Raw genomic sequence first — 12,453 nt, 5'->3', positions numbered from 1 at the left:
AACTAGAACTGAACTAGAACTGAACTAGAACTGAACTAGAACTGAACTAGAACTGAACTAGAATTGAACTAGAACTGAACTAAAACTGAACTAGAACTGAACTAGAACCGATCTAGGAATTAACTGGAGTGGCGAAAAACGGATGTGTTTTCAGTTCAGTTTCGAATTACGATATAAATATTACTCTATTAGTAATTTCTTAAAGTTCAAACGATTTTCTGGAGGGGAACTTATATGGTGCGAGTAAATGATAGAAGAATTTCGAAATTAGACCCTTATATGGACTCACGACATTTTATAAACCTATTAAAATAAACTCTTTTAAAAGACCATTTAGGAATATATAATGCAAAAGAACAGAAACTGGACCGATAACTGTCCGGATTGCAAGCTTTTGCTATAAGTCATTATGACACATAAAAATCAATATCCATACGCTGAAACAGAATCCGAGAGCAAAAGCTATATCTTCAGATATCTCGAAGAATAAAGAAGATATGTCTAAGGTTAAAGCTTTATTTTGAACTCCAAAAATTAAACTTTTAGATGACATAATAAAATTTAAAATAAAGATGTCTTCGCTTTGTTATAATTTCTCAAATATGATTAAAATCTTTATAATTAATTATATCTTATTAGTATATCTAAAAGAAGAAAGAAGTTATAAAGAAAAATCCACAGATTAAACTTTTGGATGATATTGTAACATTTTAAATAGAGGTTTTTAATAAGAAATAACTGTGGCCAAGCGAACTGTGAATAACGATGTCAAAAACGTGATATTTTAGAAAAATTCAAAGAAAAGAACTCAGCGTAGCATAATCTTTTAAAAAATGGAACCCTCTGGTCCCTGGTTTAACAAATTGTTGGCCAGCAATAGTCCATTTGCTCAGGAACTATAGTATTTTCTACGTACAGACGGACGGTTTTGGCTAAAATGTTTTAGAATCTAATAAAAGCATAGATCTTCTTTGTGGAACTACGACGATGTTGTATATAGTACCGATGTGTTATGAACGGAATGAAGAAATCGAATGGCGAATATAATATTAAAAAGAAATATAAATGGCAAACAACTAAATAAATACAATTTTGAATTTGATCGTTGTTTTTTTTAGGTTTCTAAGAAAATGTAAAAAAAGTTCTAAATGTAGTAGAACTTTAACAGATATTGTTAATTGCATTTATGTAATAACTATTTCCTAAAACGAAAATACATGCAGATTTAAAAAAAGAAACTTAATTATAAAATTTGTACATTACATAAAACATCAAGCTCTCCTCCTTAAGCTTTATCAAGGATTATGGCATTTTTCGAATTTTAAAAAATTCACCTGGTATCCATTTAGTTTACATAGTTATATTATTACTTGTGGTCGTTATACTGAGCGCATGTTTTTGCGATATATGTTTACGTAAATCCGATTTATATTTACATTTATGCGGACAATAGGGACATGACAGACCTGGAGCTACACCACATTCATAGCTTTTGTGACGTTTGAGAGAACCCTTGATTTTATATGATTTACCACAGACATTGCAGACATATTGTAGACCAGCTGCTGCAATATCTGAGGGTTTAAGAATACCTGTCTTAATACGTTTGGGTGGTGTAAGGAATTTTTCATTATCACTTTCGGAGGTGTCATGATGAGAAGAGGGTGGTGCTACCAGAAGATTCGAGTTATTGTGGGTCGTAACGGTAACAGAGAGGTTTGTTGATAAAGGTTTCAATTCGGTTAAATCTTCTAAATCATCAGCTTCGGAGGCGGAAGTGGTTACCGATTCAGCTAATAATTGTTCATGTTGTTGTTGCTGATGCTGTTGTTCCTGTTGCTGTTGAACATGTACCATCTGTTCTTGCTGCTGTTGTTGTTGTTGATGATGCTGATGATGATGTAGATGTTCCTTGGCCACAGTTTCATTAACTATTATGGTGGCCTGTGTTGCAGCTGTAGTTGTTGTGGGTGCTGTACTAATAGAGACCGTTTGATGATGTTGTTGTTGCTGCTGCTGTTGTTGTTGTTCATATTGTACAACATTTCTAAGCAGCATTTTATCTTCAAATCGTGATGTATCAATTTTTATATATTCCTGTTGAATTTGAGTGTTATTGTGATTTTGACCATTACCCGTTACTGTTGCAGTTGTTGTTTGTTGTATATGCTGAGCGGGCGCATGATGATGTTGTTGCAATACATTTGAATTGGTAGCATCTAAACATTCCTGCAGTGTTATATGTTGTACCTGTTGATGCTGCACCTGTGCTGGTGGTTGAACATCAGGTATAATTGTCTCGGGTGTATTAATACGTGTCGAATTGGAGGAGTGCTTGACTATTTGTATTGTTGTGGGTGGATTTGTGAGTTTAGTGTAGGCGGCTGTTAGAGCTGTTGATGTTTGAACATTTCTTAAGATTTGCTGATGATCTGTTGCAGTTCCTTTGGGTAAAGTATAGTGTATTGTACTGCCGGGCATACCCACTGTATCGGATGGAATTTCCACAACAACTGTGGCTGAAGCTATAAGGCTTGAAGGATCTGTGGTGGTGGCAACATGCTGTTGATGCGGATGATGATGATGTTGTTGCTGCTGCTGTTGTTGTTGGGCCGGTTGTTGATGTTGCTGCTGTTGTTGTTGATGATGATGTATATTGGTTGTATTATGCTGCTGCACTTGATGATGTTGCTGATGACTATGAGTACTAATAACATTGGTAACCGCTGCTGTGCCACCACCATTTGTTTGACTATTCGCCAAAGTATAGGGTACAGTTTCTACAATAGTCCAATAACTTTCAGTGGAGGAGGAACCTAAAAAGAGGTCAAAAAAATAAATATATTGTTTTACTAAATAATACAACTTAATTCGCACACAATGTAACTTCTCAACTTTTATTAAACAATTTTCCAATTCTTTGTTTTTAAGCTTACTTTTGTTTTTGGTATACGAGGTTTTGCTTTTATGCTTTAAGCAACAGCCAACAACAATTCATTAATAAATAGTAATAAAAACTAAAAGCAAATCGCATCTAAGAAGTATAATTTATACAAATTAAAAGTTTTTTTTTAACTTATAAACCGTTTTTCTTTAGTTTTATAAAAATCTATTATTGTTTTTAAAGTCTTTATTTAGAATAATTAAAATATACAAGAATTTTACATATAAAATTTTTCATTTAAAACTATTCTTTATTACATTGTTTTATTAATATTATTATGTATTTAAAACTGTAGGTTGTTTTTTATTCATAGAGAGAAGAAAGTACATTTTATTTTAGAAATATTAAATAATATTTTAAATATTTTACTTTTTTAATTTAATAAAGAGGAAATATATTTTAAATAATATGTAAATGTTTTCGCAATGTTAAGAGTTCTGTTTAAAAGTAAACATTTGACATTTTAGTTTGAAAATAAAATTTATTTAAAAAGTTATTATTGAAACATATTAATTAATGATTTCTCTGGAAAATTAATTAGATTTTTTTAATTTTTATCAAAATCATAGTTTCAATAATCTAGCGAAACATTTTAGACAAATGTAATCTTTGATTTTGTGCTAAAAGTTTGATTTTTTTAGTAAAAAAACTATTTTGAACTAAACATTTATTCTGTACTAAAAAATATGATTTTGTGCTAAAAAAAAGCAGATTTTTTACTAAAAATATGAATTTTGACTAAAAATCCAATTTTTGTATCATATTTCGTATGAACTCAAAATCAGATTTTGTTCAAAAAAAAACTAAATTGTGTACTAAAAACCGATTTTATACAAAGAAATCTGAATTTGTACTAAATAATCCAATGTTGCAGTAAAAAAAACAAAATTGTACTAAAAATCCAATTTTGTTACAATTAATTTGAAATTGTACTTTAAAGTCGATTTTAAAATAAAAATTTAGTTGTGTTCTAAAAATCCAATTTTATACTCAACAACAGATTTTTGTACTAAATCCCAAGTTGTTTTTATTAAAAATTCAATTTTCTCACTAATTACATATATTGTTTTAAAAATTGAAATTTTGTACTAAAATCTTTAGTACTAAAAATGTAAAATTTTTAATTAAAATCTAACTTGGTTACAAAAAACCACTTTAAAATCAATTTTAAAACTAAAACTTTGAATCTGAGCAAAAAAAAACTAGTTTTGTACTAAAAATCTAATTTTGTAATAAAAATCGATTTTGTAATAAAAATTTTATATTTTACTCAAAATATGACTTTTGTACTAAAATGCAATTTTGTATTGAAAATTGGATTTTTGCTATTTTGTTTCAAAAATTCAATTTTGTGCTAAAAATCTTATTTTTTTTAAATAAAAATAAGGTTTTATACTAAAATCCCATTTGGTGCTAAAGACGGATGTTGTTCTAAAGATACGATTTTGAATTTAAAATTTAGTACTAAATATATCATATTTAGTACTAAAAAATATCATAGATTTTATACTTCGACAGTTTTGGAATACATTACTCACGCTGGAGTGCTAAAAACCCTTATTTTGTACTAAAAATCTAATTTTTTTATAAAATGTTTACAAAGTTCGATTAAGAACAAAAAACTCTGTTGACTTTTTACTTTAAAGTTAATTTTGTACTAAATATCTAATTTTGAACAAAAATTTTAGTTTTGCAAAATCTAAATCGTTTGAAGGTTCCAACTTTCTAAATGAAGATATGTAGAGATTGACTGGAAGATTTTCTGAGAACTAATATACGACAACCTCGTGTTTTAGGTTTGAGTCTCAATCATTAATTTCATCCCAAAAATACTTTAGATTGTTCACAACGAACTCATTTTGTTTCTCCTCTCCTCTTACTTGTGAACATTCTACACATTACTATGTTCGCTATTAAAAGTGTCGGGGTACCTTGTCTCTACAATGCGCAGGATACTAAGGTTGATACATATCCAGTCTTTATATTGTCGAATGTCAATAGCCTTATGGCCTGAATGCGCATGATATTGAGGTTGACACATATGATAGAGATAGAGGAGTCAAAAAAGTCACTATTCATCAACTAGTCTTGAAATTGTCGAATGTCAATAGCCTTATGGCCTGATGTGAGAGCTACTAAGATATTTATAGGTACAGTCAACGTATTCTGACAGGATTTTTAAGTGAAACAGTTGCTAACTGGCTCTAAACTTTTATTAGTGGAAAACATTAAAACTCATTAATGTTTCACTAGTAGAGTAATAATCACTATACTACTGACTGATTTTCGAGAGAATTTGTGACAAGCATGCTAGGGTGGGGTATTGCTTAATTTGGTCCTTTGCCATTAAGAGAAACGGTTCTCGGAACTAGAGACGGTTAAGAATACAGAATCTCACATTGAAATGGCTGGAAAATAGGATCCATAAAGAACTTGATGAAAATTTCTAAGCCCTGGTAGTCTATAATGTATTGTTTAACAGTGGTATTACTTATTTCCAAGACATTGCTCAATTAGGGCCTTTGTCAGTAAGCTAAACAGTTGCAGGATATGCAAAGATGCTGAGGAACTAAAGACGGTTAAGAATACAGAATCTCAGATTGAAATGGCTGATAAATAGGTTCCATGCTGAACTTGGTGGAAACTTTGGGACTCAATTCTGGTAATCTATGTTTTTCTTATTTACACTCTTTCTGTAGTAAATCGATTCGATAAAACTTCCGGGTTAAAACTACCTTAAGAATGGATCTGTCTCGTCAGTTAACGGATTCTAACAGGATTTCTAATAAGACATTGCTCAACTAGGGACTTTGTCAAGAAGTGAAACAGTTTTAGGGTATATGTAGAGGAACAAAAGATACTTATGAATATAGAAATTCAGGTTGAAAAATCTGGGTTTCATGACAAGCTGATAGAAATTTCGAGACTCAATCCTCATTCTTTAAGGTTTTATAAGGGAATTAGTTTTTTTAACCACTCTTTCCCTACTGAAACGATTTGGTAAAACATGTAAGAAGACTTGATGTACCACACAACGACTTCTGTAGAAGCTGTCAGGATGAGGAAGAGGAGAAATCTGTTGAACATCTTCACCGCCACTGTCCTGCGTTAGCAGACTATCGTTTCGAATTTTTAGGAAAACAATTATCCGATCTAATCTAAAATTGGAAAATATAAACGCCTTCATCAGTCACAGCAATTGGTTCTAAAACCCGTATGGCTACACTAAATTGTGGCATTTTAATAGTCCACAAGGAAGAACAATTTCTATAAATCTGTTCTTTATCTATACTCATGCTTATAATAACTCTTGGTCTAAGACTCTAAACTGTACTCCTTGTCTCTTTTATTACTATTCCCCTTATTTTCTCTCTCTCTCTCTACTTTTTCATTTCTTTACAAGTATCACGAAGGGACTAACAGGACCCAAGTGTGCGTCTTTTGTATCCTGAATACCATACCATATGGTGGTTAACCCTTCATAATCTAACATTGTCCCTCCCTTTGCGGTTTTTATAACAAAACAAACTAATTTGCTTTGATTAAATCGCTTTGATTATGTCAAGCTTGTCTCAAGGATACTTGTGTGCCTCGATCCTTTGATTCTTAGTACAAGCGGCTTGACTTTTGACAAATAATTACATTTTTTTAATAAAATTAAATTAAATTTTGTAAAAGATTAATAATTTTCTAGAAATATATAATTTTAACTCTTGAAAACATTTACATATTATTTAATAAATATTTTAAATTAAAATTAGATTTTAAGTTTTATAAAAATAATGAATGTAAACAAAAAAACACTTTTAAAAAGTTAATGGAAAGAAATAAAAATTGGCATAGAAATGGCAAAAATAAAACTTAACTTTTTACTACAAAAAAAAACTATACATAGTAAAAGTTTTACAATTTTGAAAAATATTTTAAATTTTATCAAGTTTTTTGTTTTTAAATAAAACTAATTTAAAAGTATAATTATTAAATATTATAAAAAAAGTTATTGTGTGATTTTATATATTGAGGTATTTTTATAAAAATTATTTTTTGTTTTAATTTTAAACAAAATTGTTTTGTTTTTTTTTTTTTTTTTTTTTGTTGAACCCAGCCATAGTTTTTTAAATAATTTTAATTTAATATGAAAAAAGGCAAGATTTTTTTTTTAATTTTAATTTGTGTCTTGATGTTTTTAATTATATATATAAAAGTTTGGCTTTTATATTTATTAATTAGATTTTTTGTTTTAAATTAACTAATTTTATATAATTTTAATTATAGTAGGAATGTTTTGTGTTTTTTATTTTTATTTTTGTTTTAAGATCATGTGTTTTTTTTATAAATATTACTTTTTTAAGAATAAAATTTTTGTTTTCTTTTAGAATTTTTTTTAGTAATATTTAGATTCTTATTATTTGTGTTTTTTAAAGTCTTGTTAAGGATGGAGAGGAGTTTTAAATTGTCCAAATAATGTTGGGGTGTTTATTTTAAATAACAAAGTTATTTTTGAAAAATTTAAAAAAAAGTTTTTTAAGAAAAATATATTCGTTTAATCTAGATGTTGTAAGATTCCAGAAAAAATATTCAAAAATTTAAAAAATTTCTGCTAAAAAAGCACTTAAACGTTTAAAGCCGAATTTTAACTTAATCGTCAGGTTTTAACTTGAAAATAATCTTTAAGGAGAAGTTTTTTTTGAGTTAAAGATTATAAAACAAAAAAACATGAATCTAATGGTAAGCTTTATACACACGGTTTGTTAGATCTTACAATGTTGTCAGTAAAATCTTCAGAAAATGTCTAACAACAGTGTAAACTTATAATTTTTGTCTTTAAATGCTCTTTCTGACAACGTTTGAAAACAATAATTATAAGTTTATACGATTGTTATGCTATGTATACACTGTTGTAAGATATTACAACGTTGGTAGTTGCAAAAGAAAAATTGTAAGTTTAGACGATTGTTAAACATTTTCTAAACATTTTACTGACAACGTTGTAAGATCTGACAACCGTGTAGTACGGGTTTTAGACATTTTCTAAACACTTTTCTGCCAACGTTGTAAGATCTGACAACTGTGTATTAGTGTTGGTCCACACTAGGAAACTTTTGATTTTGCGTGAGAGAGAAAGAATATCATTCATCTCTCACGCGGTACAGAGTTTCTCGTACTCGGAAACTTGTTTTGTTATCCTTCTCATTCGTACAAAGAACAAATTAATGCATTTAAGACCTGGTTCACACTAGGAAACATTTTTGGGAACTTTTGATTTTTGTGTGTGAGAGAAAGAAATATCAACCATCTCTTTCTCCCAAACACAAAAGTTTCCCAGTGTGAACCAGCTCTAAGGACGCTTTAAAAGAAATTTAGGAAAAAGTTTCGCAACAAAAGTTTCCTTGTGTAGACCAGGTATTACAAGCTTTAACACCACTTTTTCTGTTTTTAAGTTTAAACATGAAACTATATTTGCTATCTGCCGGTCCACACTAGGAATCTTTTATTGGAAAACTTTTGATTTTGCGTGATAGAGAAAGAATATCATTCATCTCTCTCGCGATACGGAGTTTCCTGTACTCGGAAACTTATTTTGTTTTGTTATTCTTCTCATTCGTACAATAACAAATCAATGCAATTAATACGTACATAGTTTCTGAATCAAAAGATTCTATGTTGTAGACATTAAGGAAACTTCAAAAAAGATTTAAGAAAAAGTTTCTCAACAAAAGTTTACTAGTGTGGACCAGGTCTATCAAAACAATGGATGTTTTATAAATAAAGAAGAAGACAACTTACAGCTGTAATAAATTGAAAACAAACTGAAAAAATTAAGAACATTTTAATTTAAATCAACAATGTGTTAATAAATCAGGAAATAATGTTTAAAGTGTATTTTCATAAAAATTGTGTTCATGTTCTTACATCAGCTGTCTATATCAGAGCTTTCATAAACTAGTAAACAAAACGAATTAATCGGGAACTGACAAACAACTTTTAAAGATTTAAGTTTAAGTTATTCTGATGTTTAAGTTTCTTCATGTTTAATTTCATAAAAATTTCAATTATGTTTTCGCATCAGCTGTTCACTTTGTGTCACTTTCTGTCTAAGTTAATGTCACCATAATTGGCCGCTTAAACTAGCAAATGAAATGAATCAATCTATAACATTCACACGACAATTGGATTTTCACTCCGAAACGATCGACATCATACTCAGCCAAAGATTGTCAACTCAGAGACAGCTGTATCAACGTAAAGTTTTTCCTCAGGAAAGAATCGAAAACAGTTGAACTGTTACAACAACCAATTAGGAACTCATAAACAATTTTCGAAGATTCAATTTAAAGTTAATATAGAAACATAATCTTTATGTTTTCACATCAGCTGTTCACATTATAACATTTACTCTTTAAGTTTATGACCAATGGCCACGACTAATTGAAATTTAACTAATAGAGTGTTGAACACTCAATTAGTTGAATTTATTTCATAGTTTAAGCGGTCCATGATGGTGAATTAAAACTTGTATAAGAAGTGATATGTATAAGAACAGCTGTTAAGAAAACATACAAATAACATTTTAAGGAAAAATAACATTTAATAGAACAGAATAACATTTAATATGTTTTAGTTCTTAAACTAAAGAGACATTTGTTCGATTTCTTATTGGTAAAGACTTGAAATTATACATTTTCCGGTTCAAATTTTATTTTTCTTAAAATTTTCATTTTACTTACAGCTGTCTTCTTCTTTTTTTCTAAAGCATTCATTGTTTTGATAACTCAATTGGAGCAGCAAGTGGTATTAATATTGGCTTATAACTTCCTTTTATATTAACAGATCTGATAGTTAAATAAGGTTTAAACTTGTATTAAAAACCGACTTTTTAAAATCAGCGATAAAATTAAGAACAAATTTAGAAAGGGGTTCTTGATTTCTTAATTAGTTTGTTTACTAATTTGAACGTCTAGTGAAGGTGGGCTTGGATGAAATATGTCAAGTTTATTGTAATTAGCAATGATTTAATGATGATGAATTTAGATTAACTTTGTATTACGTTTATTTTAAATTAGCTAATCCAAATCTTATTAATATCCTTTCGAGATAATCGAACAATATTAAGCTTTATTGAGATGTCGAAATGTTTCGATACTAAATTTTATTCGATTAGATTCACACAAGAAAACTTTTTTGGGAAACTTTTGATTTTTGTGTGTGAGAGAAAGAGAAAGAAATATCAACTATCTCTTTCTCTCACACACAAAATCAAAAGTTTCTTAACAAAAGTTTCCTAGTATGAACCAGGTCTTACTTATGCGGAAATTCGGTTTCTGATAATGTGTTTCTTCTTAAATTTTAAACTGGTTTTTAGTAGTAAAATACAAACAACAACATTGAGTAGGATTTCGAAACAATACGACAGTCCATGCTACAAATGTAGCAAAAATTTTGTGATATTTTGTGTAAGGATTTGAAAATTTTATAAAGTTTGAATTTAATAAAATGACAATTGTTGTTTAACCGGTTGTATTAGAGATATTTTGGATATTAATTGGGTTAAATCTATTGGAAATAGATGTAACAACTGTTGTTTTTAGAATTCAAAATTTTGAAACGCAATGTCAAACAAAAAATTCTAATGAAAAAGATTTTTTTTTTAAATTAATAAACTAAAACCATAAATAGAAAACTGAAAAGATTATCTTACTCTCTAGCCAAATATTTGGTCTTGATATTGTTTTAAATTAATTACTACATATTTACTCTTATACACTCTTACACGCTCCTTTTTAAGGTTCTAGTGATATAAAGTTTTTTCATCAGATTCTTACTCTCCATCCTCATCATAGTCATCATCATCTTCTTCACTTTCTTGTAGAACAGGAACTGCGGTTATAATCAAATCACGACTACCAAACTTAAAGCCCATTGATTGCATAGTAGAGGCAGCCGAAGCGGGAATACCAACGCCAACGCCACCACCACCACTACTACTATGGCCTTCAAAACCACCAACACTACTGCCAATACCCATCGAAACAGCTGGTATTAAATAGTCTTCATTTGGCCCCTCATAATCAACATCGGCCTCATAACTACCCTCCTCTTCGGTGCGTATAACAAAAAGATTTTCTTCATCATCATGATATTGTTCATACAGATCGCTATGTTTGCGTCGGGCATGTCTCAACACATGATCTTTGCGCCGAGAACGATATTCACATGAAACACATTTGTATTTCTTTTCTTTGAGACAATATTTGCGTACATGTTCTTGGAGTTTTTGTACCGATTTATAAAAACGTTTACAATGTTTACATTGCATATAATCACCACGTTCCAAAATGGAGGGACCTCCTGCTAAAGCATTTATTAATATAGATTGTGTTGTTTGAGCACTTGTTGGCCCGGTATGTGGATTTATTGTGGCTTGATTATTGCCGCTACTGTTATTGTTGTTACTATTAGCATTTGTGGCAGTGTTCGTGGTGTTGGTGGTAGTTAGTATGGTGTTGTTATTGTTTAAATAACCATACGATTGCATGAGATCATTATTGGTATTATTTTGTGATGTTTCATTACTGTTATTCGTGTCGACACCCAAAAGACTACCCAATATGGGATATATATCTGCCAATTTGTAGTTTATGATTGATAGTTTGGCCAATTTTAATTATAATTTAATTGTCATTATGTGGTTTGTTTTTGGTGCATAATTTGTAGAGGTGGGAAAAAGAGAAATAAAGAATAAAAAAAAACAAAAATTAAAAAATTAAAATAAAAGATATTACTTAAAAAATAATGTTAAACTAAAGTGGTTTTAAAGTATAACTAAAACTGAATCTAGTTTTTAAATTAGTTTATTACTTAAATTGCTGAACATGTGAGAATGTATTCCAGTATTCAGGTTAAGTAAACTTAAATCTTCGAAATTTGTTTTGGAGTAACTGATTAGTTATTTTTTTTTGCTAATTTAAACGGCCAATGAAGTTTGGTTAAACTAGGACGAAAATGCCAAAATATGAACAGCTGATATGAAACTAAACATGAAGATCATGTTACCGATTATCGTTTGAATTAAACTTGGACCTTCAAAAGTTCATTTTAAGTTCTCAATTAATTTATTTTGTTTGATAGTTTAAGAGACTGGCAAAAGATCAACATGCAAGCAGTCTTGTCTTGATAATATCTAGTCTATACTCTAGTCTATATTCCAGTCTTTAGTCTAGTCTATAGTCTAGTCTATAGTCTAGTCTATAGTCTAGTCTTTAGTCTAGTCTATAGTCTAGTATTTAGTCTATTCTAAAGTCTAGTCTATAGTCTAATCTATTGTCTAGTCTATAGTCTAGTCTATTGTCTAGTCTATAGTCTAGTCTATAGTCTAGTCTATTGTCTAGTCTATAGTCTAGTCTATAGTCTAGTCCTAGTCTAGTCTATAGTCTAGTCTATAGTCTAGTCTATAGTCTAGTCTATAGTCTAGTCTATAGTCTAGTCTATAGTCTAGTCTATAGTCTAGT

The 12,453-nt window shown here is 29.4% G+C and overlaps 1 protein-coding gene across 2 annotated transcripts in view; it reads right to left on the bottom strand.

The window, feature by feature from the left end:
- Nucleotides 1-12,453, bottom strand: part of LOC111685995 (longitudinals lacking protein, isoforms F/I/K/T) — a 171,437-nt gene that overhangs the window by 26,601 nt on the left and 132,383 nt on the right. Inside the window, exon 6 of one of the 2 annotated variants that reach the window (XM_046955533.1) lies at nt 111-2,816. The exons of the other annotated variant lie outside the window; for it this stretch is intronic. Coding sequence (XP_046811489.1) covers nt 1,351-2,816 — 1,466 coding nt within the window. The 3' untranslated portion in view covers nt 111-1,350. Of the gene's footprint in view, nt 1-110; nt 2,817-12,453 lie in introns of those variants that run through there. 2 annotated transcript variants of the gene reach the window in all.

The sequence above is a fragment of the Lucilia cuprina genome, chromosome 6 (genome assembly GCF_022045245.1).
Source record: "Lucilia cuprina isolate Lc7/37 chromosome 6, ASM2204524v1, whole genome shotgun sequence".
In the NCBI taxonomy this organism is placed as follows: domain Eukaryota; kingdom Metazoa; phylum Arthropoda; class Insecta; order Diptera; family Calliphoridae; genus Lucilia; species Lucilia cuprina.
Note: the sequence above shows the minus strand (reverse complement) of the source record. Positions and strands in the feature narration are given on the sequence as shown.